The 23,788-nt window shown below is 40.5% G+C and overlaps 11 protein-coding genes across 11 annotated transcripts; 7 read left to right on the top strand and 4 right to left on the bottom strand.

Moving 5' to 3' along the window:
• Positions 1 to 28: 28 nt before the first annotated feature.
• Positions 29 to 796, top strand: C5L36_0A04100 (uncharacterized protein; the record flags this gene model as incomplete). Its single annotated transcript, XM_029463428.1, has 1 exon — positions 29 to 796. One exon carries the CDS (start codon positions 29 to 31, stop codon positions 794 to 796), a length of 768 nt encoding a protein of 255 aa, XP_029319288.1.
• A 161-nt stretch (positions 797 to 957) lies between these two features.
• Positions 958 to 2,034, bottom strand: C5L36_0A04090 (uncharacterized protein; the record flags this gene model as incomplete). Its single annotated transcript, XM_029463427.1, has 1 exon — positions 958 to 2,034. One exon carries the CDS (start codon positions 2,032 to 2,034, stop codon positions 958 to 960), a length of 1,077 nt encoding a protein of 358 aa, XP_029319287.1.
• Positions 2,035 to 2,308: 274 nt separating this feature from the next.
• On the top strand, positions 2,309 to 4,282 carry C5L36_0A04080 (uncharacterized protein; the record flags this gene model as incomplete). Its single annotated transcript, XM_029463426.1, has 1 exon — positions 2,309 to 4,282. The coding sequence occupies one exon, from the start codon at positions 2,309 to 2,311 to the stop codon at positions 4,280 to 4,282; it is 1,974 nt and encodes a 657-aa protein (XP_029319286.1).
• A 70-nt stretch (positions 4,283 to 4,352) lies between these two features.
• C5L36_0A04070 (uncharacterized protein) lies at positions 4,353 to 6,056 on the bottom strand (the record flags this gene model as incomplete). Its single annotated transcript, XM_029463425.1, has 1 exon — positions 4,353 to 6,056. The coding sequence occupies one exon, from the start codon at positions 6,054 to 6,056 to the stop codon at positions 4,353 to 4,355; it is 1,704 nt and encodes a 567-aa protein (XP_029319285.1).
• A 507-nt stretch (positions 6,057 to 6,563) lies between these two features.
• On the top strand, positions 6,564 to 8,093 carry C5L36_0A04060 (uncharacterized protein; the record flags this gene model as incomplete). The annotated part of the gene is made up of 1 exon (XM_029463424.1): positions 6,564 to 8,093. One exon carries the CDS (start codon positions 6,564 to 6,566, stop codon positions 8,091 to 8,093), a length of 1,530 nt encoding a protein of 509 aa, XP_029319284.1.
• A 466-nt stretch (positions 8,094 to 8,559) lies between these two features.
• C5L36_0A04050 (uncharacterized protein) lies at positions 8,560 to 9,669 on the top strand (the record flags this gene model as incomplete). The annotated part of the gene is made up of 1 exon (XM_029463423.1): positions 8,560 to 9,669. One exon carries the CDS (start codon positions 8,560 to 8,562, stop codon positions 9,667 to 9,669), a length of 1,110 nt encoding a protein of 369 aa, XP_029319283.1.
• Positions 9,670 to 10,463: 794 nt separating this feature from the next.
• On the top strand, positions 10,464 to 11,819 carry C5L36_0A04040 (uncharacterized protein; the record flags this gene model as incomplete). Its single annotated transcript, XM_029463422.1, has 1 exon — positions 10,464 to 11,819. The coding sequence occupies one exon, from the start codon at positions 10,464 to 10,466 to the stop codon at positions 11,817 to 11,819; it is 1,356 nt and encodes a 451-aa protein (XP_029319282.1).
• A 754-nt stretch (positions 11,820 to 12,573) lies between these two features.
• Positions 12,574 to 14,559, bottom strand: C5L36_0A04030 (uncharacterized protein; the record flags this gene model as incomplete). The annotated part of the gene is made up of 1 exon (XM_029463421.1): positions 12,574 to 14,559. One exon carries the CDS (start codon positions 14,557 to 14,559, stop codon positions 12,574 to 12,576), a length of 1,986 nt encoding a protein of 661 aa, XP_029319281.1.
• Positions 14,560 to 15,307: 748 nt separating this feature from the next.
• Positions 15,308 to 16,516, top strand: C5L36_0A04020 (uncharacterized protein; the record flags this gene model as incomplete). Its single annotated transcript, XM_029463420.1, has 1 exon — positions 15,308 to 16,516. The coding sequence occupies one exon, from the start codon at positions 15,308 to 15,310 to the stop codon at positions 16,514 to 16,516; it is 1,209 nt and encodes a 402-aa protein (XP_029319280.1).
• A 543-nt stretch (positions 16,517 to 17,059) lies between these two features.
• On the bottom strand, positions 17,060 to 20,677 carry C5L36_0A04010 (uncharacterized protein; the record flags this gene model as incomplete). Its single annotated transcript, XM_029463419.1, has 1 exon — positions 17,060 to 20,677. The coding sequence occupies one exon, from the start codon at positions 20,675 to 20,677 to the stop codon at positions 17,060 to 17,062; it is 3,618 nt and encodes a 1,205-aa protein (XP_029319279.1).
• A 276-nt stretch (positions 20,678 to 20,953) lies between these two features.
• C5L36_0A04000 (uncharacterized protein) lies at positions 20,954 to 23,788 on the top strand (the record flags this gene model as incomplete). Its single annotated transcript, XM_029463418.1, has 1 exon — positions 20,954 to 23,788. The coding sequence occupies one exon, from the start codon at positions 20,954 to 20,956 to the stop codon at positions 23,786 to 23,788; it is 2,835 nt and encodes a 944-aa protein (XP_029319278.1).

The following is a 23,788-nucleotide window of genomic DNA, read 5'->3' as shown; positions in this document are numbered from 1 at the left end:
ACCTTTTGTCAAAGTATCAAGCCAACCCATGGAACAGACGACGAGATACAGGAATGTCATTCTGGACATTGAAGGTACATTATGTCCAATTTCTTTTGTAAAGGATGAACTTTTCCCATATTTTCTGAAGGAATTACCTTCTGTTCTTGACCAGTACAAATTCCCATTAGATCCAACTAAGAAGTCAAACGATGTGATTGAAAGGATATTGACACAGTTCCCCTCAGAAACCTACCAACGGAAAGAGTCTCTTCTGAGATACATCAATGATTTGGTGGACAAGGATATCAAAGATTCGACATTGAAACAACTACAGGGCTTTATATGGGAAAACGGATATACAACAGGGTCCATCATGGCTCCATTGTTTGAGGATGCAGTCGAGGCCATGAAGCTTTGGTCTGGACTTTGTGATGGGCTGTATATATATAGTAGTGGAAGTGTGAAAGCTCAGAAACTTCTATTTGGTAATGTCAAAACGGTCCATAGTAATGGTTCTGTTGAGTGGTCCGATATGAACAATCTAATTACTGATTATTTCGACACGGTCAACATAGGAAACAAGACAGATGTCAAGAGCTACGAGAAAATATTGGAGAAGATTGGTGTTGATGTTAATGATACCGAGGGTAAAAAGTTATGCTTGTTTTTGAGTGACAACCCTCTTGAGGTAAGAGCAGCACTATCTGCCGGACTGACTAGTTTCATAATCGAAAAACCAGGAAACTATCCCTTGTCGTCCGACGATAGGGATATATGTCCAGTGATTACCAATTTTCAAGCTCTGTTTGGATGATTAATAATATTTGCTTTTTTTTCGAAAGAGTGATAGATATTTCAATTATAAAATACAAATAGTAAAGGTAACATTGTTATGGATGATTTTGTTGCAGACAAAAACATTGGAAAGCACCGTCAAGTAGACTTTGTATATTCATGATCTTGTAAATCTAGCGTTTAGTCCGCATGATCAGTGAATAGTAAATTTGCTGCCATTTCTTCATTCTTGTCGCAAGCAAAGTACACTTGAATGACCAAGTTCTTGTCAAATCCCAATTCACATAACCTATCGATGGCTTCACTCTCCTCTTGAGTGATTTGAATTTGGTAACCTTCTCCACCTTCACCTTCACCTTCTAAACCGCCCTGTTCAGCGTCAATGTATTCAGATGGGACACCCAGAGCAGTAGCCAAAGCAGTCTGATCACCCTCAGTAATGTATCTCAGGAATGCCTCTGGGTTGGATTGTATAAATTCAGCTAATTGTGGATTGGATGCTGCTAGTTGCTGCAAAACAACTTCGGCCATTTCTGGTTGTGTTTGGAGGATTTCTCTGACTTGACTCATCATGTCACCACTAGCTTCTTCTTCACCTCCGGCATTCGCAGCAGCAGCCTGTTCAAAGAGATTTTCTCCTGGATTTTGTGTGGCTGTTGATTCAGTAGCAGCGGTCGTTTCGGATGTTGGAGAGTTGACAGGTCCAGCAGCTGGGGCAGAAGATTCCTCCGGTTCTGCTGGAAGCGGAATACCTGACAATAAATATTCGACTGCTCTATCAGGGTTGTTAAACGCTGCACGCAAAGCTCTTTCAACTTGCGGTCTTTCGAATCCCATTGCCATGATATTCTGTACCGCAGTTTCTCTTACCGAGCCTTGTGCGAATGTCGATGCCGTGAATTCAGACACTTCCTCAGCAGATGGATTTGCAGGGGTTGGTGTTGAAGCTGCAGAGTCTACAGCTGGAGTATTTTCATTTGACGTTGTTGGAGCTGCAGTTTCTGAAGTAGTAGTGGCCGGCTGGTCCACCTTCTTAGCCTTTGAAATCATGAAGATGATCTGGTCACCTTCTTTCACTTTGAATGATTCGAAAGTTTTGTCATTTTGTAAAATTTTACCTGAGTAGACAAACTTTATTTGATCAACGTCACAGTTTTTGATTGAAGCTAACTTTTCTTTACCAGACAAGACGCTGTCAGAAGCTTCAATTTCAACAGGGATTTTCTCCTTCTTAAAGTCCTTTAAAATAATTTGCATTGTTCGTCTTTCTGCCTGTCCAAAGAAAGCCCCGATTCCCCAAATTCAAACCTCTAGCTCGTGAAGAAAAAGATAGAGCCGTTTCAATTTGCCACCACACACCAAATTCTTGAAATTTTAGATATTTCTCACCTGAAAAACAAGAATGAGAACATGAATTTTGTGGTTCACATTAGAGTTTTTTTTTTCTTCGTTTCAGCTGTCGGTGGGCTAACTCTCCTGTCGATTAGCCGTAACTTGATAGCGTCTTCCAGGCTTAATTGAATTGTCCGTCATGTCTGACAACTCGTTACTACACAATTTTCCTCAATGGGAGAAATTGCTGGGAAAGTTGGAGGACGACCCTTTCAGTGATATCTTTTGGAATGAATTGATTATGCATCATGAAAAGTTAGCTAACGAACATGCTGATTTATTGAGGTCTAGAAAAGAGCTGAGGTTGTTGATGTATTCCGATTTTGATAGATTACTCACCAAGTACCCCTATTACGCCAAATATTGGACTAGATACACAAAGATAGTTAAACTACTAGAAGGTGTGCTGCCTTCAATCGAGATTTTGAAACGAGCAACTGTTGTTTTCCCGCATTCACTTGAACTTTGGGTGGATTATTTGGTTAACTTGCTCACCAACAGAGTCAAGTCTGATGACGAAATCCAAAAGCTTCTTGAACACGCTGAAGATAAAGTAGGGTTTCATTTTTTAGCTCACGATTTTTGGGATATCTATCTCAAGTGGGCAAAATCTAGATTTGGTCAAAATTCGATTGAGTATGTCAAGGTATTAACTAAAGTGATAAAAATTCCATTGCACCAGTATGCCAAATATAATGAAGAGTTTCAAAAATTGTCACAATATTTCGCAGTTCTGGATTTAGTAAGTAAGGAAGAATTAATATTATATATCGAAGGAAAGAAGACGAAAGATGTGATAAGCAACTACGATGACTACATAGAAATGAACTCGCAAGATTTAGTAAAGGATTATTTTGGAGACCTGCTTAAGGAGGTGCAGATCAGATCTCAGGAGAAATGGAAATTTGAGAGTATAGTTAGAACGTCATTTACATTGAGTATGGTTACAAATGAAGAACTTGTTAATTGGAACAAATATTTAGATTATGAGGAAGCATACCATAGCAAGATGCCAAATTCTAACGAAAAGGAGCTAATATCGTTATATGAACGGGCGTTGATTCCAACGTGTTTGACCAGTGATATATGGATTCGCTATAACAGATATCTCATTCAGAATAACGGCCAGAGAAACCACATAATAGCAAATTTCAATAAAGCCTGTGATCATTTTGTACCGTTGGATTCAAAGGATATCCGGTACATGTATATCAGGTATATGGAATTAAAGGAGAAGAATATTGAGAGCTGCAAAAGTATTTATGTTTCAACCATCGAAAAATTGCCAAACGATTCCGAACTAATAGATCATTATCTAGAGTTCCTGATAAACCATGAGTCCAAGGAGAATCAGAGGACGCTTATCGACGATTTAATAAAATGTGCTCATCTATTCAACAAGGAATATGGTTCTGATAACCATTTAGACAAAAAGAGAAAACCTACCCACAATTCGGCCAAAAACAACCTGGAGATAAACTCGCCAGAGATTCGACACCTTAAAGGTTTGATCAATTTTTGGACGGCTGGACAATTAATTGTCAATGCATGTAAATACATGTGGTTTGTCGACAAAGATATCCGACGTACAAGAGACACCTTTATGTCATTTTTGAACACGGAGGCTGTGAAAAGCAGTAAACCATATTGGTTTATGGCATTCAAGTTCGAGCTATCGCAGAGAAACAAAAAGAATCTGACTCACATCATACAACAAGTTCGGTCATATTCCACTTTGAGTATATCAGCCATTAATTTGCTATTAACAGAATATACTGCTTTTATGCTGAAAAACCTGTCTGCGTCTGAACTTAAGCAGTTTGATCGAGATTTGTACAAAAATATTATTGAAACAGACTTTCAGTCGTCTACACATATGAAGACGTACTTGAAAACCAGATTAGCTGGTGGTTCTGATTCTGAAATAATTGATAAACGATTACTCAGGGAGAACGGCCATCCTGCCGCAACCTCAGAAGGAAGACCTCAGATAATAAACTCTATATTACTGACTGAGGTTACCAAATCAGAAAACGACCCTTACCCGCTGCCACGTTTCAGGAATGTGGAAAAGGCGGGTTTGAATGTAAAACATATTCATGAATCTCTGTAATTTTATAAATGATGCAAGATGTATACATATAGAAGGACAAATGTAAAAATAAAAAAAGAATCACATCTTTTTATATACTATCAGTTTGTCTTCCAATGACTGTTAAGTTTTCCCGTATCAAAGCCCGTTCTGTGCATCTGTTGTTGCCATATACTTCCAGTATTTCAAGTTTAGGGCAGATTCTTGATAGTATAGCCAATACCGAATCATCCACACTGCGAACAAATCCCAGGTCAAGAAATGTTAGCAAGGGGAAAGTGGTGTTTCTTGATAATTTTGAGAATAGTGATTTTGATATTAATTTGACACTATTCAGTTTCAATCGTACAAGGGTTTCGCTTGAATGACTTAGCATCTTGTAAATAGAATCATCAGTCAAAAGAGTACATCTCTCGAGATTTATGTCCGTTAAGCCGCCGTTTATTTTCCAGTCATCAAACAACACACCTACCCCGGCGTCGTCAATTTGATCAAGATCTGTGAGAGAGAGTTTCCTAATATGAGAGCCGAATGGCTTTAAGCCTTCGGTAAGAAATCGGTCAGTGAGGTCAGAGCATCTGTCGAGGTTCAGAGATTCCAGACTATCACAATTCACAGCCAACAAATTGATTATTAGGTCGTCATCAATGAGATTTTTAGAATGGGGGTAAGAGATTTCCAAATGTTTCAAACTAGAAAGAAAATGTGGCAGTAAGTCAAAAACAGGTTTGGAGTCTAATGAATCCAATCTTGATAAAGTCAAGGATTCTAAATTATTTCCACAATTCTCTAAAAGACAAACCAGGGAGTCGTTCGAGAACCTGTGTGTGTTGATCAGGGTAAATTGTTTCAAATTTTTTCCTACTTTACTTTCAAAGAAGCTCTGCCAAGCATTATCATTGATTAAAAAAGGCCCATTAAGATGGAAGGATTTCAGGTTATTCAACTTGGAGCCAAAATATTGCAAGTTATCATTATGCAACTGTCCACACATGTTCAATGTCAGTGATTCTAAATTAGGACAATAAACGGCAATTTTATCAAGTGAATTTTTGTCGATCTTGGAACAGTCCCAAAATTCCAATTTCTTTGTATTTCCATCAAGAAACAATGTGATTGTTTTATTGTTAAGAGACCTATTCTTTGCCAAAATACGGCATATTTTCATTTTATTATGAGTACCTATTTCTCCTAATGCTTCTACACTGTTGATGTTCTCAGTTATCACATTAATACAAAAATCCTGCAAGCTAGGTAGTTTGAACTGTTTTTTGTCTAGTAGTGCAGCCGCTATTTTCTTACGACGTCTTCTAGCTTCAATTTCATGCCTTTTGGCCAACCGTTCCCTTCTTATCTGGATTTTCGAGCAAGATGGACATAAGTATCCAATCTTACCGTCTCTCTCCATTTTTTTCGAGTAGACCGATATCGTAAAGTCTTGGTCACATTCCATACAGTACAAATCGGTTCCAGAGCTGACGTTGACCGTTTGCTCCAACCTCTGTCTTTTACTCAGAGGCTTTTCATAATCGACTTCCTCCTCATCGGAATCCAATCCTGTATTGATCTTGATCTCCAAATCCCTATTTGTAACCTCTTCGACAGGAATCTCCACGCCACTTTCAACTTCAGTAGTGCCACCCGGCTCCTTTTGTCTCTTGGATTGTTCATATCGAAGTCTAATTTGTTCTGCGCTGATTCCCTGTTCTCTAAGGAAAGACGTTAACGCACTAGACGGGCCCTTGACTCCACCTTCGTCTGTGTTTGTATTGTTTCGACGACGGCCGTACGGCATCTAGAAGAGCTTCACTATGTTGCTTGTTGTTACCAGAAGAGAAAAAAAACCTTCTTGTTGTTGCCACATTACTCTTGACCTTCAAGCCTTTACTAACGCGTCTTTAGTCAAAATGATAGAAAAAGAAACGACACCGCCAACAAGCCTCGAAACTGCCTTCACTAGCCACATTCTCCTTTGGGGAGAGAAAAAAGCACCACCCCGATTCGGAATGCCGGTGTTGATAAGGATGATGGACAAGTCCATATAGAAGTAAACAGAGAGTAGGGATAGGAGACATAGAGACACACCCACAAAGACGGACGCCCGAGTGATACGTATCTAGTCCCCCTACTAATCCCATTTATCAGCTTGTTGTCTGTCTCTCATTTTTCGAGAGTCACAAATAGAGGTTTCATTTGTACCCATAATTAGCTCAATTAAAACCTTACCTTTTCCGTCTTTTTTTAGTTTGGTGAGTTCAACACACAACCATCTGATAAATAAGAGAGGTTCTCTTAATATTGAATGTCGTTTCTGGAGAAAAAAATCAGGGGGATCTATGATAGACACGGAGAATTCAGGGTTTATCTGATTGCCTTTGTGCTCTCGATACTTGGATGTCTGTCACTGGGGATCTTAACCTTGTTTTCTATCTTTGCAGATCCGCTCCAAAAGCTCTTAGACTACCCACAATCCACAATAAACAAGATCATCGTCATCCATGTTTTAGGATTGAACATTTCCACTCCCCTAAGTGGGTTCATTGCAGATGCTAAAGGGATTTGGATCCTACCACTTTTCTCATTTTCCGGTTACACATTTTCATTCACTCTGTTGAAGTATATCATAAAACACAACCTCCACGAGTATTACACATATCTCTGCTTTTTCATTCTGGGCTGTTCTCACGTCTCCTTTTTATTTTCTTGTCTATTGAATTCGGCAAGGAGTTTGGGCAGATACTACAGAACACTCGCAATAAGCACTCCGAATTTGATGATTTCAATATCTTCCTACATACAGATCCAAATAATAACGATCTTCTATAGTCCCAACTATACCTCGTTGCAAGAGTACGAGACTAACTTTATGAACTTGCTCAATTTCTTTATGATTCTATTGACGTCGTCCACGATATTGTCTCTTGTTGGATCCTTATTGACAGATTTGGCAAACAAGTACCAAACCGTTACGGAGGAATCTCCAGAGGCAGATATTGACGATTTCGAGAGTTTTAATACTTCCCCACTATTGACAGGCGCCGCCACAGTGCTGCACTCACCAGGACCATCGATCATTGGATCACCAATGCCATGGTACGTTGATGAGGAAGGCATTGCTAATTTAGACACAGGGATGTCAATGATTTCATCGGGATACCTCTCCTTAGCGGAGAATGATACACCATACCAGGTGAAGGTGAACAAATTTGCCAAGGATTTCATGATGTATCCACTCTTACTCTGCTGTCTTGTAGCTATTGGATCAACAGAATTCTTTATTGCCAACCTGAATGCCATATTGAACAACCTGGATGCACCAGGCAAACTAGATTCGAGCTTGGAGACCATGTCAATAGCATCCACGCTTACTAGGTTTATCATTATGTTGTCAACAGACTACGTTTGCTCAAGGTTCAAAATCTCCAGATTGACCATTTTTACACTGTGTGTGATGTCATGTGGAGCATCGCACATTTATTTGTCAAGCTCTCCCATTGCATCTCTCAACTTCCCCCTTGTGGTTGTATCGAATTCCATTCTTAATTCAACAGTCTTCACCTTATTCCCAGCAATTCTAGCAAGTATTTACGGTATTGAAATCCTTGGAACTACGTGGGGTGTGTGTTCCGGGTCCAGCTTTTTCGGAAATATGATCCTTAACTTCCTCTACTCCTTCGATTTTCAGGAAAACTGCGTCAGAGGTCTCCAAGAGAAGATGATGATCTGCTCTACGATGACCTTCTTCAGTAGCGGCCTTGCTTTACTGACGTTTGGTGGAATTGTCTTCTCTGTCAGAAACAGATACATAGCCCGTGCCAGCGCCTTTTTTTGACGTGTACAAGCAACATATATATGGATATAGAAACCACCACCTAAGTACACGTAAATTTAGAAAAACGACCACTCAACAAAAGGGCAGCAGATTGATCCGTAATTCTGTAAATGAATCCTTGCTTTTACTCTTTCTCTTTTTTTTTCCCTTGTCCTTCGTTGCTTTTCCTTTTGCTCGCACCATGTTTAGCTTAAAAAAAAAAAACTCTTATCTGATGTTTCCTCAATTGGATATTTTTGACGTAAAGATGTGATCTTTGTTCCTTTTGTCTCTGCAGGAAGGGTAAACCACGCCAGTTTTCCTTGTCTAGGACGTGCCACATACAACAACACCATCACACAGATTGGTATATCTATATATAGATACATATATATATATAGAACGACAGACAAAGTTTGTTTTTTTTTGTTTTCTCTCAAATACAGCGCAATTCCAATCCACTTGATTACAAGCCAAACTTAAAGTGATGTCCAATGCAGTTGCCACTGAGTCGACACCCTACGTCGGAAACCATGGAGATCCACCACGCTCAGAATCGTCCATGAACGGATTGGTCTCTGGTGCAGTGTCGGAGCCAGGGTACCAGAATTTGGATGACGCCATCACGGGGGCGAGCCATTGGTCTTCTCCAGTGGATGAAGCCGGCGATGTTGTAACGGCCATATGGGAGGACGATTCCCAAGTGACGCAGTGTCCAACGTGTAAGCTGAAGTTCAACTTTTTTAATCGCAAGCACCACTGTCGGAAATGTGGGAGAATCTATTGCAGTGCATGTTGTGGGAACTACTGTACTTATATACCAGGTAGCACTGTCGTTGAGCCCGAGGAAGATGGGGGCAACCAACGGGTCACGTGGGCGTTACGGCACGTTGAGTTCAGAACGTGCAATGTGTGTTTTAAAGAGATCAAGATGTTGAAGGAGGCGCTAGGTTTGACAGAAGCTGGGAATGACAGTATAAATGAAAACTACAACGATAACTACAACGACGGTGACGGTGACGGTGACGGTGATAGTGATGGCGATGGAAGGGGGGTCAGTATTATACGGAACGATGGGAGCTACATGCGTACTGAGGGCAACACGAACCGAGAGCTCAGTCCACCAGAGAGGGTCTCTTATGATGATACACAAACGCAGGAGTGTTCGAGTATAGTGAAGACAGTCATACCCTGCGAAGACACGATTGAGAGAAGTGACTCTGTCGAAGACATCAACGACCGAGACAGATGTCCGATCTGTGGAGAGTGTCTGAAGGATCAAGAGGAAGCCCAGCGTGAGGAACATGTGAGACTTTGCATACAAGAACAGGAGTTTGGGTCACCACAGCACCACGAGGGAGCTCTGAAACGACATGTCAACAGGATGCTTATCTCGTACATCCCCAAGGACGCAGACTTTGCGATGGTCTCCGTCAACGAGGACAACGAGTGTGTCATTTGTCTTGACGAGTTCCATCCGGGCGACAAGGTTGCCCGTCTCGAGTGTCTCTGCTGTTTCCACTACGACTGCATCACCGACTGGACCCGCAAGAAGGGCTACTGTGAGTGTCCCATTCATTCGCTCACTGTCGAGTGACCTTAGGAACGTAACGAATGGACAGAGAAGTAACGAATAGACAGAGAAGTAACGAATGGGCAGAGAAGTAACGAATAGACAGAGAAGTAACGAATAGACAGAGACGAACAAAGACTAACAGAGACGTTACTCATTGAGTCAAGAGGGGCACGGGGTAGGGGACACCAAAACCCTTTCTTGTCCTTCACCTGAACCAGCCACAGGACACTCCGTTGAGCAAATACTCCATTACTCCAATTACTCCAATTACTCCAATTATTCCATTGTTTCACCCCTTCACCCCTTTGTTGTTTCACTGTTTTATCGTTGCAAATTCATGTCTCTCTCCCCATGCAGTATCCAATTACATTTCCGCTTTGGGACACAACATTGCCATATTGAGGTCATAAATGCTCCCTCGCGTCACAACAATGAACACGCGAAAAAAATGCACAAATCAGCCGTCCAAGCGCGTCTCTTCATTAGGTATAATGTGCCCAAGAAATGCACATTGCTGTAATTCCGGCCGTTAAATTCCCCCCTTTGCAGCTTGCGGCACGTCTTTTAGGACAAAGCATCAAGACCTAATAAGATGGTCTGATTTGCTGGTTGCACTAATGCAAGTACTAGTGTTGAAGTTGGAGTTTCTTCTTTTTCCTTGTTGATCTATTTCACCAATAGTACTATTGCTTTTATTTTCATTTTCCAAGATATTGGTATTGGTACGGGTACTTCTATTATTATTACTACACTCGACAGTCAGGTTTATCTTTGCTAATTATAGGGTTTGTTGACGAGAAAAAGAAAGTATCGACATGAACAGTGGAGAATCGTTGTGGTTGGAAAATAACAACAGAATGGCCAGCGGGAGATTGGCCAAGAGACAAGAGTCCAAGTTGTCGAGATTCATCAGGCAGTTTGATTCCTCAAATATATCCCCCTCTCATGGTGGCATTACCACCAAGACGATTTCGGCGCCAATCGCCTTCAACCATGTGGCACATATTGATGCTACCAACTACAACCACAATCGCATCGACGACATGTCGCTCTCCAACGACGTAGGTCAAATACAACACACACAACTGCAAGACACGGGAACTGGTGCAGAGAAACCCAATGTCTCCCATACTCCTCTGGTCTCCCATGGCCAGCAGGGAGATTTACCTCTCATTAGGGCCACCTCCTTTGGAAGAACCAACCCTGCACCGCCTCCCACCAGAAGCGTCAGTCGACACATGCCAACCATACCGCCTTCAAGGTCAGATCATTCTATAAATACCATGCTTCAGAATCATTCGAGGCACAATTCCGTCTCCACACTGCCAACTACCAGCATCTACACTAGCACATCCTCCACTAGTTTTAGGATGAGTTTGGCCTCAGAATCCTCTGCATCGATCCCCCCTTCTCCAGCTATAGAAGACACCAAAAGCAGACCTCTTCTTTTGCTCAATAAATCAACAGATACTTTTAGCCCAGATGAACACACCCCCACTGCAGTGCTCTTCACGTCTCCTCCCATATACGAGGAGGCAGAGTCGCCTCCAGCACCTGCTAGGAGGGCACCGCTGCCTCCAATATCGATTGATCCAATTGAGAGGTTCAAGTCCCTGGTGCGAAAACACAACTGTGTTGACAAATTCTCAAAGTCACCTTCAAATGCAAACTCAAACTCAAATTTAGCTTTAGATTTAGATCTGGATCTAGATATATATCAAGATTCGGACACAGAGGGAGACGAGGATACGGTCAAGCTAGAGAAACTTGAGTTGTCGTCTCCAGTGGAGGCTGTGGTTGCAGAGTTTACCTTTCGAAAACAGCTCAAGGAGTTTACAAGGACGAAAAACTGTCGGAATTCCATAATGATGATGATGAAAGTAGAGCAGGATCCGTCAGAGAGAGAGTACTTGGCCAAACTATTGGACAAGACCCAGTTTGAGATCCGCAAGTTTATAGAGACACTCAACACACGCAACTCGTTGGCAGTCTCAAATATGCTCGAGGAAGACCCAAAGGCATTCTTAGATTCTGTATCGTTTGGCGATACCGACTCCATTATTGACACGGACTTCCAATTCAACGAAACCGAGTCCGATTTCTTCAAAGACCTCCAAATAGGGTGCAGTTGCAATACATCTCTTGACTCCCTCCGCCAGCTAGATTTGTAGACGTTTTTCCGCTTTTGTATGTATTCTTTTCCATTGTATAATACCCCATCAAGTCTTTCATCAAGCTGATAAAAGTAGCCACTGTGTGGTATGCAAACGCGATCAGAGAAGTTTCCTTTTTTTTTCATGCTGTCCGTTCTTAGAGTGTATAGTTGTTTCCTTGTGTGTGTCTACATGTGTAAATTTTGTTCTAGAGGCATCGGTCCCCAAGGGCAAGGTATTCGCAATAGCACATGGAGGAGGTAGCGCTTGCATACGATGCTTATATGTCTGCATATGAGGAGCTTATCAAGAGTCAGAGGAAGTCAGAGGCGGTGGTGATGAAAGGGCTGTTATCGTTGCGGTTGACCGAACGGGATGAAGCTAGGTTCACACTATCTGAGACGCCAAGGTTGGCCATCTCGTGCGTGCGTATAGACGTTGATGAGAATGGAGTGTCCACACTCAGACAGGATATCAAGAGTACGCTCGTAGCGGAGAAGACATTAGAAACAACGAGCCAGGAGAGAAATGGGGACAAACTGAGAAATCGTAAGGATGGAAAACTCAGTAAAGGAGTTGTGGAAGCTACACAAGAGGAAGCCAATGTCCCCAAAGTAGTGGATCCTGCAAAACTAGTTCACGGTGGATTCAACTCGTTGTCCATGAAAGTGGCCCAAGCAGAGAGTAGGGTTACTGTTACAAAGATTATAAACGTCATCAATTTGAGAAACAAGGTGATGAGGCTCTTGGAGGAGTGTCAGGTGGATAACCATCAATAGGAATTACTTCTTCTGATTGCGTCATCCACTAGTTGGTCGAAATTGGCATTTAGCACGCAATAGCTCTGCACGCATCCAATGATGATGAGGGCCACCGTTGAGCCCGCCCACAAGCCAGACAATCCCATTGGATGGGCTGCAGGCCAAGAGAATGCAAAGAATGCAGCCAATGGTAGCCCGACTATATAGTAGCTGAAGAGATTCACGTATCCTCCTATTCTCTGCAACCCTTGACCACGTAAACAGCCAGCCGAGGTGGAATTTAGCGCATCGAATATTTGCATAAAGGCCAACCAGGGGAACACCCTACTCGATAGTTCTATAACTTCTTCATCGTTTGTAAAGATTGAAGCAATGAATCCTTTGCCAAAGAGAAATATAGAGCAGTTTAAGGTTGCAATGACCAATGTGAATATAAATGAGGATTTGCAAGCAATGAAGGCGGACTCGGGCAGTTGGGCTCCTAGGAAATTGGCGATTCTTGTACCTGCACCAATTGAAACTCCGTATGGAATCTGATAAGTCAAGGATGCCATCGTTGCCAAGATCGACTGGGCTGCCAGAGGTTTTGTCCCCAAATACGAGGAAAGGAGCGTCATCAATTCAAAGGATAAAAACTCGGATACAATCATAATCAAATTTGGAATTGACAATTTCACCAATTCCCCCCAATTGCGGCAGACTCTACTAATTTCGAATTTCGTCCAGCATTTCATGGGGTTGATTTGATTTCTGGTTCTAGTTGTGTATAAGTACAAGCCAACGGCCATCAATGTATAAGTGATTGAGACTGCAATGGGAGCGCCAATAAATCCCAAGCCCATGACCCAGACCAAGGTATAATTCATGAGTGCATTCAGTGGAGCACAAACAAACAAAACGTATGTTGAAGCGTCAAAGATACCCTGACATTGTAAGAATCGTTTCCCTGTTTCAAACAATATATACCCGGGAATACCAAACGAGTTGACCTTCAAATACTGAGTTGCATAATTGGCCGATTTCGGATCGGGTAAGAAGTTGATCAATATACGTTCGGCGAAAAACCACCACGAGAGACATACAAGTGACATGATTGTGAAGATCAGCACGACACACCTCTGGAAGATAATTCCAACCAAATGGTACTTTTTCGCCCCATAAGCTTGGGGTAAAAAAGTGTCTAAAGATGATGCCAAGCCTGCTATTGTTGCAATGGCCGTTATATTGCAAGTCATTGATCCTAAAGTGATTCCCGCCAATGCCTCTGAGGAGATATGACCAACTGCTAGAATCGAGCAAACCGAAAGCGAGTTCTGTAAGAGAAACGTGATTACCAAGGGTATCGACGATCTTGATATTGATTTCAGTTCGATAGCCACTGTTGTCTTTAATTTGCCCATCTTGACGGCCGCATCCCATGACTCTACAATTGCCTCGTCGTTTTCGACATCACAGACACGGTCCGTGCAAATGTTGTTGGGAGAGATGTAGTTATATTCAGCGGCATTGCTTCTCTCGGCAACACCTGTACTGTTATTTGTGGAGCTGTATAACGAGGTCGTGTTTTCTAGACCAGTTGACAAACGTCTTATGGGAATCCTGTTTGCCTTCAAAAGCGCCGCCTCCTCAGACAAGAGGAAGGACTGTCTCCTTGAATTTGCATTGGAGAAGGAGTTGGAATGGCAGGGACGATGTGGGGTCAGTAACCGAGAAGACATACTAGGGTCGTCATCATTACCATTGCCGTTGTCATTGCCGTTGTCATTGGTACTGTCGTTCCCCTCGTCGGCGTACAGCGGATAGCCCCCCTCCAGTTCGTCCTGTTCCAATTCGTCAGGATCCAACCCGTCTTCCAAACTTGTTAGTGCCGATCCAATCTGGTCCTTGTTGTACTTGATGAAATCCTGTGGCACAAATAACCCGGGCCGCCCAACAGACCCCACAATGGCCGTTGATGCCCTTCTCTCCGACGTTGTGTGCGTGAACTGGTGTGTCATGCCCTCACCAGATGATAGTTGGTATTTGTGTCACCTAATTGTCAAAGTGAATCCTCATTTTCAGGTACTTCTAATCTACACAAATTTATCGTTTTTACTAGTCTCTCCTCGTCTTCCCCAGCCTCTTCTTCTCTCTCCGCTGCCAATGGTAAATATTGTACACATACATCATCATTTTCTGTCGCTATTTTCGTTTTCGACTGGTTTCCTTTCCATTTCCAATTTCAGACTCGCGCTCAAAAAGGAAAAAAAAAACGGAAAAAAGGAAAACAACGGAAAAATCAAAGACGCGAAAAAGAAACGATTTTTGTTTTTTTTTTACTCTCTCATTTTCACCCCATAAACGCTTACGTAAACACACCCGGAGTTTCAGAAAAAAAAAAATTTTTTTTTTAAAATTTATTTTACTTCTTTTTTTCTCGGCGTTCTCAATTTTTTTTTTTCTATAAATTCAAGACAAAAAAAATTTTTTTCTTCTTGAACATGGAGGAAAAAAAAAAAAAACTTCTCAGCTTAAAAGGCAACTAGTGCAAGAGTAGTGCAGTTTTTTTTTTCCCCAACTTCAATTCACAACAGGAGTAGTTTACTACTTCTTTGCTCTTTTCCAAAATTTCTTTTGGCACTCCTTAGACCATGTCTTTTCTTTCTTTGTTCTTTCTTTAGCTTTAGCTCCACTTCCAACACTCCCCACTGCTACCCAAAACGCCCCTCCCCCCTCTCCCAGCCTCTTTTTGCTTGAAATCGTCTAATGAGAAAGTGTAAGGTCTTTGTTGGTAATTCCCATCCTCAATTGGGGAAACTTGTTTGTGAAAACTTGGGTATTGAACCGGCTCCAGCAACTGCAAAGAAGTTTGCCAATGGTGAGACTTCTGTCCAGATCGGCGTGTCTGTGAGAGACGAGGACGTTTACATCATCCAATCCGGCTCTCCAGACGTGAACGACCATATCATGGAGTTGTTGATTTTGATTTCCGCTTGTAAAGGTGGTTCTGCTGCCAAAATTACGGCGGTCATTCCACAGTTCCCCTACTCTAAACAGTCCAAAATGAAGAAACACAGAGGCGCAATCACCGCTAGAATGTTGGCAAATTTGTTAGTTATGGCTGGAGCAGATCATGTTGTTTCCATGGATTTACATGCCTCTCAAATGCAAGGCTTTTTCACAAAACCTGTTGATAATTTATATGCAGGTCCTACCTTGGCCAAATGGATCAAGGAAAACATTGCAAATTATGGAGATGCCGTTGTCGTTTCGAAAAACCCAGGTGGTACTAAGAGAGTCACTGCATTGGCCGATCAGTTAAAGATCAATTTTGCAATGATTCACACCGATAGAAGAAGAAGCGTTGATGATTATAATGGCTTGATGAAACATAAGAACGCATCTACCGTTTCCACCTTGGCCAATGACAATATAAACGCAGATATCCAGACTGCCAGAATTGTCAAGGGTCATGTCATTGAAGATGATGAATCGGCAACTCCAACATCGATTCCTTTGAAGCCTCATTTATTACACAAGGAATCAGAATTGAACTTTGAAAATAACAATTCTGATGATGAAGATGAACCAGAGTTCAATGCAGAGGAAAAGTTGATAACCTTGGTTGGTAACGTCCAAAATCGTCCCGCTATCATTGTCGATGACATGATTGACAAACATACCTCCTTTATTGCAGCTGCAGAACATTTGAGAATGAATTGTGGTGCAAACAGTTGCTATATTGTTGCAACTCATGGTATCTTCAATAATGATTGTTTGGAGAGGTTGGATGATTGTCCTTACATTGACGGTGTCATTGTCACAAACACCTACCCTATCCCTGAAGACCAAATGAAGAAATGTAAGAAACTTACTGTTATTGATGTCTCTCCAATCTTTGCAGAGTGTATAAGGAGGGATCATTTTGGTGAGTCAATTAGTGTTTTATTCGATTCATTAGCTTCAATTGTATAGGGGATATTGGTTCTCACCTTTTATTTTCGGTTCATATCTACTTCAATCTAATTTTAAAAAGGAAATGAAATGATTGAGGTCAAGGACATACATAACACTAAACCAAAGATTAAAAATTTTTTCACAAAATTGCTGTCACCATTTCCAAATATTCTTATTTAATCATATACATTTCTGACTTTTTTTTCTTTTTGTAAATATTAAAATGCTGGTTTTTTTTCTAGTTCGTCACTTTCCGTGACTGAACATATTTCAATGACGCAGTCAGAGGGCTGCAGTGCCTATCCTCCTAATGAGAATATGGTACTAACGGAGCATTGGAATATCAATCTCTTCCGATTACCTAACTTTATGTTTCTGGTCGAACTGGTTATTCCTCAACAGTTGAATCGGATGGTTATTAGGTGAACAAATTGTAATCCCTTAATCTAGGTAGCTACAGTACCATTCTTATGTGCTGTTTCTAACGTAAGAGTAAAAGAAAGCCTTTAAAATAATATTCTGTAAGTCTTTGAAGTTACAAACAGGCTATAAAGAGTAGCGTTAGTTATTGATGTCCTTGTCCTTGTTCTTTCCATTGTGTTGGTCTTTGCTCTCACCCTTCAACTTGTCTTTGCCCTCCTCCTTCAACTTGTCCTTGTCCTTCTCCACCTTAACATCGCTGGTTAAAGGGCTTGAAATATTGACTGGTGTGAATTTCTTCGGCAAAGAAACCCTGGTAAACCTGCTCTTCAGCTTTTGCTGCACTAGATCCATGTCTAGATGCCTTGTTAAATTGATCCTTCTGATACAAGAAATGTAGTGCTTTTCATCCAATTCTACATCTAATGGATCTTGTGTGTGGCATCCTGGACTGACAGATAACCTGATCGAGTGTTTCTTATGGCCATCCAATCCTTCACTTTCATACAACTCAAAGACAATCTGTGATAGATAGTCTAGTTCGGGAAGCGCATTTCTAGCAATCTTCATAGGAACATTGGACTCATATAAGATATTCAAAAGTGTGTAAATATGGGACTCCTTCGTAAAATACACTCGAGTACCTGCTTTGTTGGTCTCCTTGATCTCAGTAATGTCACTCAGGATTTGTTTGGCCAATGGCAAAGAAGTCAGTAAACCAATATCTAGTTTTTCGTTATCTTCAATACCATACTCTTGTGGACAAATAAAGTCAAATAGTACTTTCGCAAGTCTATACAGCTCTCTTAATAGGTTGAATTTGGGATCATCAAAGGGTGAGTCTTTTCTATTGCTATTCTTCGAATTAACTTTAGGTTTGTAGGATGATGATAGAACCCATCCAATAGAGCCAGCCGGATTCGACGCCGATCCATCTAATGGCAAAGAAGATGTTGCATCAAGGGAAGAATCGTTAACTTTGAAATCATTCATCACCAAAACATTGATAGGATACTGTTTAACTAACGATCCCAGTAACTCCTTGGTGGTTTCCTTCTCTTGTTCATCTTCCTTAGTTTTCCTTATAAATATGTTTTGCAAAAAATCACGATTGTGCAATGCATCGTACTTCATTGTATCATATAATTCACTGATTTTGGATGGATGCACTTTTTCAACGGAAACAAATTCCTGGAACAATTTGTCCCATCTCTCCTTGAAGAGGAATGGATCTTCTCCACAGCACCATTCAGTTTGAAATCTCTCCACATCTTGCGTCTTGAAATTTTCATCCATTATTTTGTGATGGTAATTCATTAGTTCAACAACCCTCTTAATAACAATAAAAGGCTCTGGCATCTTAGGTGGCCATGCAAATTGTGGCGGTGCCTCTTCACCTTGTCTTAATAGCGGTTTTAGCTTCTTTTTGACTTTATCCATGAGATCCTTGGCAGCATTCGAATCATCCAATAAATCCTTTCTAACCTTAAGAAAATCCTCGGGCAGTTCATCTTCAGAAAGGAAAGATTTGGAAAACAGCTGTGCAGATGCGACTACTCTTCTCTCAGATGACGTGTATACCCTCACATCATCCAAGGCAGCCTTGTTCAACAATTGAATATCTTGTCGAAACTGTTCACCAACATCAGTTGCTTGATAACGTGCTGAATGAGTTGGTTCACCACCCCATTTCAAAATTAATTGAACTTTTTCAATTTCCTCAGTTTCTTTATTTAAAGCGGGTTTTAGTTGTATCTTAGTACCAGGGAATGTCATTTTCTTTTCCAAAGCGCCCTCCAATTGTCGTAGTTTTCTTGGGTCTTCCAAATTTCTCTCAAGCGCCACTTTGATGGTCTGTAAAACCACGTTTAAATCACGCACTTCTCTAATGATAATCTCCTCTTTATATCCTTTCATTAAAGAGATAAATATTGGAGACCTGAAGGAATACTTGAACTTTTGTTTTGGTGTTCTATCAGCGTGCCTGATAACTGAAACAAAACCTTTGAAGATCCATTTCTGTTTCTTCTCATGTATTGGTTTAGGAACCATAGATTCATCTCTCAACATCTTGGCCTCTAAAAATTTAGCTCTTAAGATTTTGGCACATGTATCATAGTAATCCTTGTTATCTTTCACAAATGAGAACCCATTGACATCAATAACATAACTTCTACCGTTTGTTCGCAATAGATCAAAACCGCAAATTGTTTGTTGAAAGTAACGGCTAACCTTAGCTGCCATTTCGACTTCAACATCAGATAGCTCAGTTGGATATCTGACTTCTTTACCTTGAGTATTTCTTCGAACTATACCATCAACAACTGGTGATTTTCTGGTCTCCGCATGACAATACTCAGTCCCTACAGTATATGCCTTAACATCTTCAAAGTTGTCGGTGTCAATAAACTCTTCATAAATAAAGGAACCATTAGTTCTGATATCATTTAAATCAGGGTCAAACTCACTCGATTTATTTCCGATTTTTCTGAACAATCTTCTACCTCCCCCACCGTTTTTTTTGGAATAGTATATATTAACATTGTGATCTTCACCGTCTACTGGTTTTTCAACAAATGGCTTTTTGATTGTTTTTCCGTCAACCATCAAAGTATCATCATCAACCATTCTCCAATCAGGTTCATCTACTTCACTACAATCTATACCAATGGCTTCAAGCTTTCTCCTTAGCTCTTCATCAACTTGTGGGCCACCATCCCTAGAAATGACTAGCCTGTAGGGCGTAGGAACACCGGCAGCTTTCAGAATCTCTAGGCATAATCGTCTATCCCACAATGCCTTTTGCATGACCAAATCATTAAGGCAATATGGTTTCCTCAAACGCTCATAGGCAATCGCCTTTTCTAATGGGAACCCAGTACTGAAAAAACTGATTAGAAAATCACAAGTTGGCCAATTTTCAACGGCTTCATCTAGAATGACTTTATCACCAAAAATGACAGTGTCAAATTCGTCATGTGCTATTAATCTCTGTAAAATTTGTCTACACGGCTTTGACAAGACCTTATTATCCATTGCACACACTCCAATCGTACCAATTCTAGGTAATTTGGGACCACTTGGAATATCATTCATTGAAGAGGATGAGAATGATCTAGTTTTTAAGATTGAGTTGAATGAATCACTTGATGACACAGTGTGTGGAGAACTTTCAGGGATGTTTTTTGACATGGAACCAGATCTAGATTTGCTTAGGTTAGAGCTTGTGCTAGAACGTTTGAACGCCTTCTCTTTAGATTCCTTTATTTCTTCTTCAGGAATTGGTTCCTTAGAAGTGGCTGATGTGTGGGATACTGATGTGTTAATCGGTTCTTTGTGCTCAATCGACTTCCGTTTTTCTACTTCAATACCATCCCCACTGGTGGAAGCAACATGTTGTGATGGATGGCTGTGGGAAATGCTTAACGCACTTACATTAGATACAGTTCTTGATAGAGCATCTTGGGAAGGTGACACGATTTCTGACTTGGACAACACAGGCACAAAGTCTTCTAAAATAGGTGCAATAGAAGCAATGGCCCTTTTGTGCTGATCCAAAGATTCTTGTGTCAAAGGGATTGGGTCCTCGTCATGTTTTTCGTCATGTTCTGAATGTAGTTCATCTTGATCGGGAAACACAGACGAATCGATGGACAGATTAGATGCACTTGAAACGGCCCGGGAAATACTTGGGGGCACAGGCATCTCCGATAAATTTGAATTGCTGGAGATAGGTATAGGAATACTTTCCTCTTCCATTTCCTCTACTTGCTGTGGATACCGGCTAGACGTTCTTATATACTCATACTATATGCTTTTCCGGATACAATGGAGAATTGTCTTTCGCAGGACACATGTGGGTGACATTAATTAACGAAAAAATAGCACAGCCTGGTATTTCCCGTTTCGAGTAGCATTTTTTTTTTTCTCTACACATGATTTTCTAGTTTTTTTTTTCAGTTCATCTATTTTGATATCTGGAAAATTTTTTTTTAAAAAGCTTCAACCTTTTGGCTCAACCAACCACCAAATAGCATGTCTACTGCTGTTGTGAAAAGGCAGAAGAATGAGACAATTCCAATCAAGTCTCTTGTGAAGAAATCCAAGATTTTTTCCCCCTTCAGAACTATAGGTCATGTTTCCGATGGATCACCTTTTGCAATTGGTACATTAGGAGCAACATTCTACATTGTGACCATAGTTGGTAAATCGTTTCAAATCTATGATGCATCTACTTTACATTTGCTTTTCGTTTCTAGCAGACAAACACCCGATTCAATATCCTGCGTTACCGCACGTTCTCACTTTGTCTACTGTGCATATGGAAACAAAGTAGGTATATTCAGAAGAGGCAGATTAGAACATGAAATAGAAATTCCAAATTCCTCCGACGATCCAAACTTTAAAATCAATAAGTTACTTGTTTTCAATGCATATTTGGTAGCAATCACAGACAACCGAGTCTATGTTTATGAGAATAAGGCGCCAACAGACAAATATCCAACCGAATTTTACACCTCTTTTCAAGTCAATTCTATTTATGGATCCATTGTTGATCTTATCCATATGCCGACTCATATGAATAAGATTGTTATTGCAACATCTAAGCATCTCTTGGTTTACAATGTCAAGACAGGTAAAAACGTCTATACTTCTAAAGAATTTGCAGAAACTATAACCACCATCACACCTGCGCCAGTGATTGATTTCTTGGCTATTGGAACTACCGAGGGTGTTTGTAAAATCTACAATATTAAGAAGGCCAAAACTATGAAAACTATCAACACAGGTTCCAAGTCTTTGGTAACTTCAGTTTCATTTAGAACTGACGGAAATCCACATGTTGTGTTATCCTTAAGGAATGGTGATCTGTTCTTTTACGACTTGAATAAAAATGCACGAATTCATCTTTTATCAAATGTTCACAAGGAGGAGTATGGTGGTGTGTCAAAGGTCCAATTTCTTAATGGTAATCCGATTATTGTTTCAACTGGTGGTGATAACTCCTTGAAGGAATTTGTGTTTGATCCAGCCTTATCAGAAACAAACTCTTCAATTGCCTCCCCTCCAAGACATTTGAGGTCTCGTGGTGGTCATTCTGCTCCACCTAACTCGATCCTCTTCAGCGATGAAAATGCACACTTTATTGCATCAGGATCGTTGGATAGAACGTTCTGGCTATTTTCCTTAAGAAAGGATGCACAGTCTCAGGAAATGTCACAAAAAGAAAATAAGGTCAAGAATGGACAAATGCAAGCAGGCGCATCTGGTAAATACAAAATGAAGTTCCCCCCTATTGTGTCTATGGTCCAAGAGAATGCCAGAGAGGGTGACTGGGACAATATTTTAACTGCACACCAAGATGAAACTTTTGCAAGAACTTGGAACTCAAAAAACAAAAAAGTTGGTAAATGGAAATTGGACACCATTGACGAAGGTATTGTTAAATCTATTGCCATTTCTCAATGTGGTAATTTTGGATTTGTTGGAAGTAGTAATGGTGGTATTGGTGTTTACAACTTGCAAAGTGGTTTATTGAGAAAGAAATATAAACTACATAAGAAGACTGTTACCGGTATTGCATTGGATGGCATGAATAGAAAGATGGTTTCCTGTGGTTTAGATGGTATTGTGGGATTTTACGATTTTTCTCAAAGTAGATATCTTGGTAAACTGGAGTTCGATTCTCCAATTACTCAATTGTGCTATCATAGGTCAAGTGATTTGTTTGCTATTGCATTGGATGACTTGTCAATTGTAGTTATAGATGCAATCTCACAGAAAATTGTTAGACAACTCTTCGGTCATACAAACAGAATAACCGCCATTGATTTCTCAAATGATGGAAGATGGTTGATCTCTTCATCTTTGGATTCGACTATAAGGACATGGGACTTACCAACAGGTAGTTGTATTGATGGTATTAAGCTACCCAAGGTGGCTACTAGTTTGAAAATGTCTCCTAATGGTGAATACTTAGCCACAGCGCATGTTAACGATGTGGGGATTTCCCTTTGGACCAACAAGTCTCAGTTCAAAAAAATAACAACAAAGCATATTGAAAGTGAAGATGATTTTGCCAACATGCTATTGCCAAATGTCAGTGGTGAAGGTGGATCAATTATGCTCGAAGGGGCTTTTGAAGATGACGAAGTTGATTTTAATGAAGGTATTTACATTTCTCCTCCAGTCTTGGACGAAAAACTTATTACATTCTCCAATAATCCGAGGAACAAATTTAATGCAGTGATTTATTTAGAAAACATAAAACAAAGAAATAAGACCAAAGAAGCTCCAAAAAAACAGGAAAATTTACCATTTTTCCTTGAACTTACCGGTCTCAAGGCAGGTAATAGTGCAATTGAAAACGAATTGGGTAAGAATGTTGTTGATGAAATGAACCAAAGAGCAGTTCAAGGTGAGTCCACTTCTAAATTACTTGATTTAGATGCCTCAAAAGAATATAAATTTGAAACCGATTTCACTAAACTATTGAGACTAGCCAAGTATGATGAGTTCATCAAATTAGTGGTTGATATGACACCTTCTCAAATTGATTTTGAGATTAAATCACTATCTGTTTCATCCCCCTTTTCAGAAATAGTATCTTTCTTAGATGCTATGAAGTTTGGTATTAAATCAAATCGGAATATAGAGATGATAGTTGCTATCTTGTTTGTGTTCTTGCAATCCCATTCCGATGCTATCTTTGGTATAAAAAAGCTTGCAACAGAGGAAGATAATGAAGATGCCAAGAAGGTTGTTGCTGCATTGCGTGCATTTGAATTTGTAAATAACAAGGCGATGGACAGGTTAGATGAGCTCACTAAGTATTGCTCAAGTGTTACTAATTTCATATCGACCACTTAG

Source organism: Pichia kudriavzevii, chromosome 1 (assembly GCF_003054445.1).
Source record: "Pichia kudriavzevii chromosome 1, complete sequence".
NCBI classification, from domain to species: domain Eukaryota; kingdom Fungi; phylum Ascomycota; class Pichiomycetes; order Pichiales; family Pichiaceae; genus Pichia; species Pichia kudriavzevii.
This window is presented reverse-complemented; position numbering and strand designations above follow the sequence as displayed.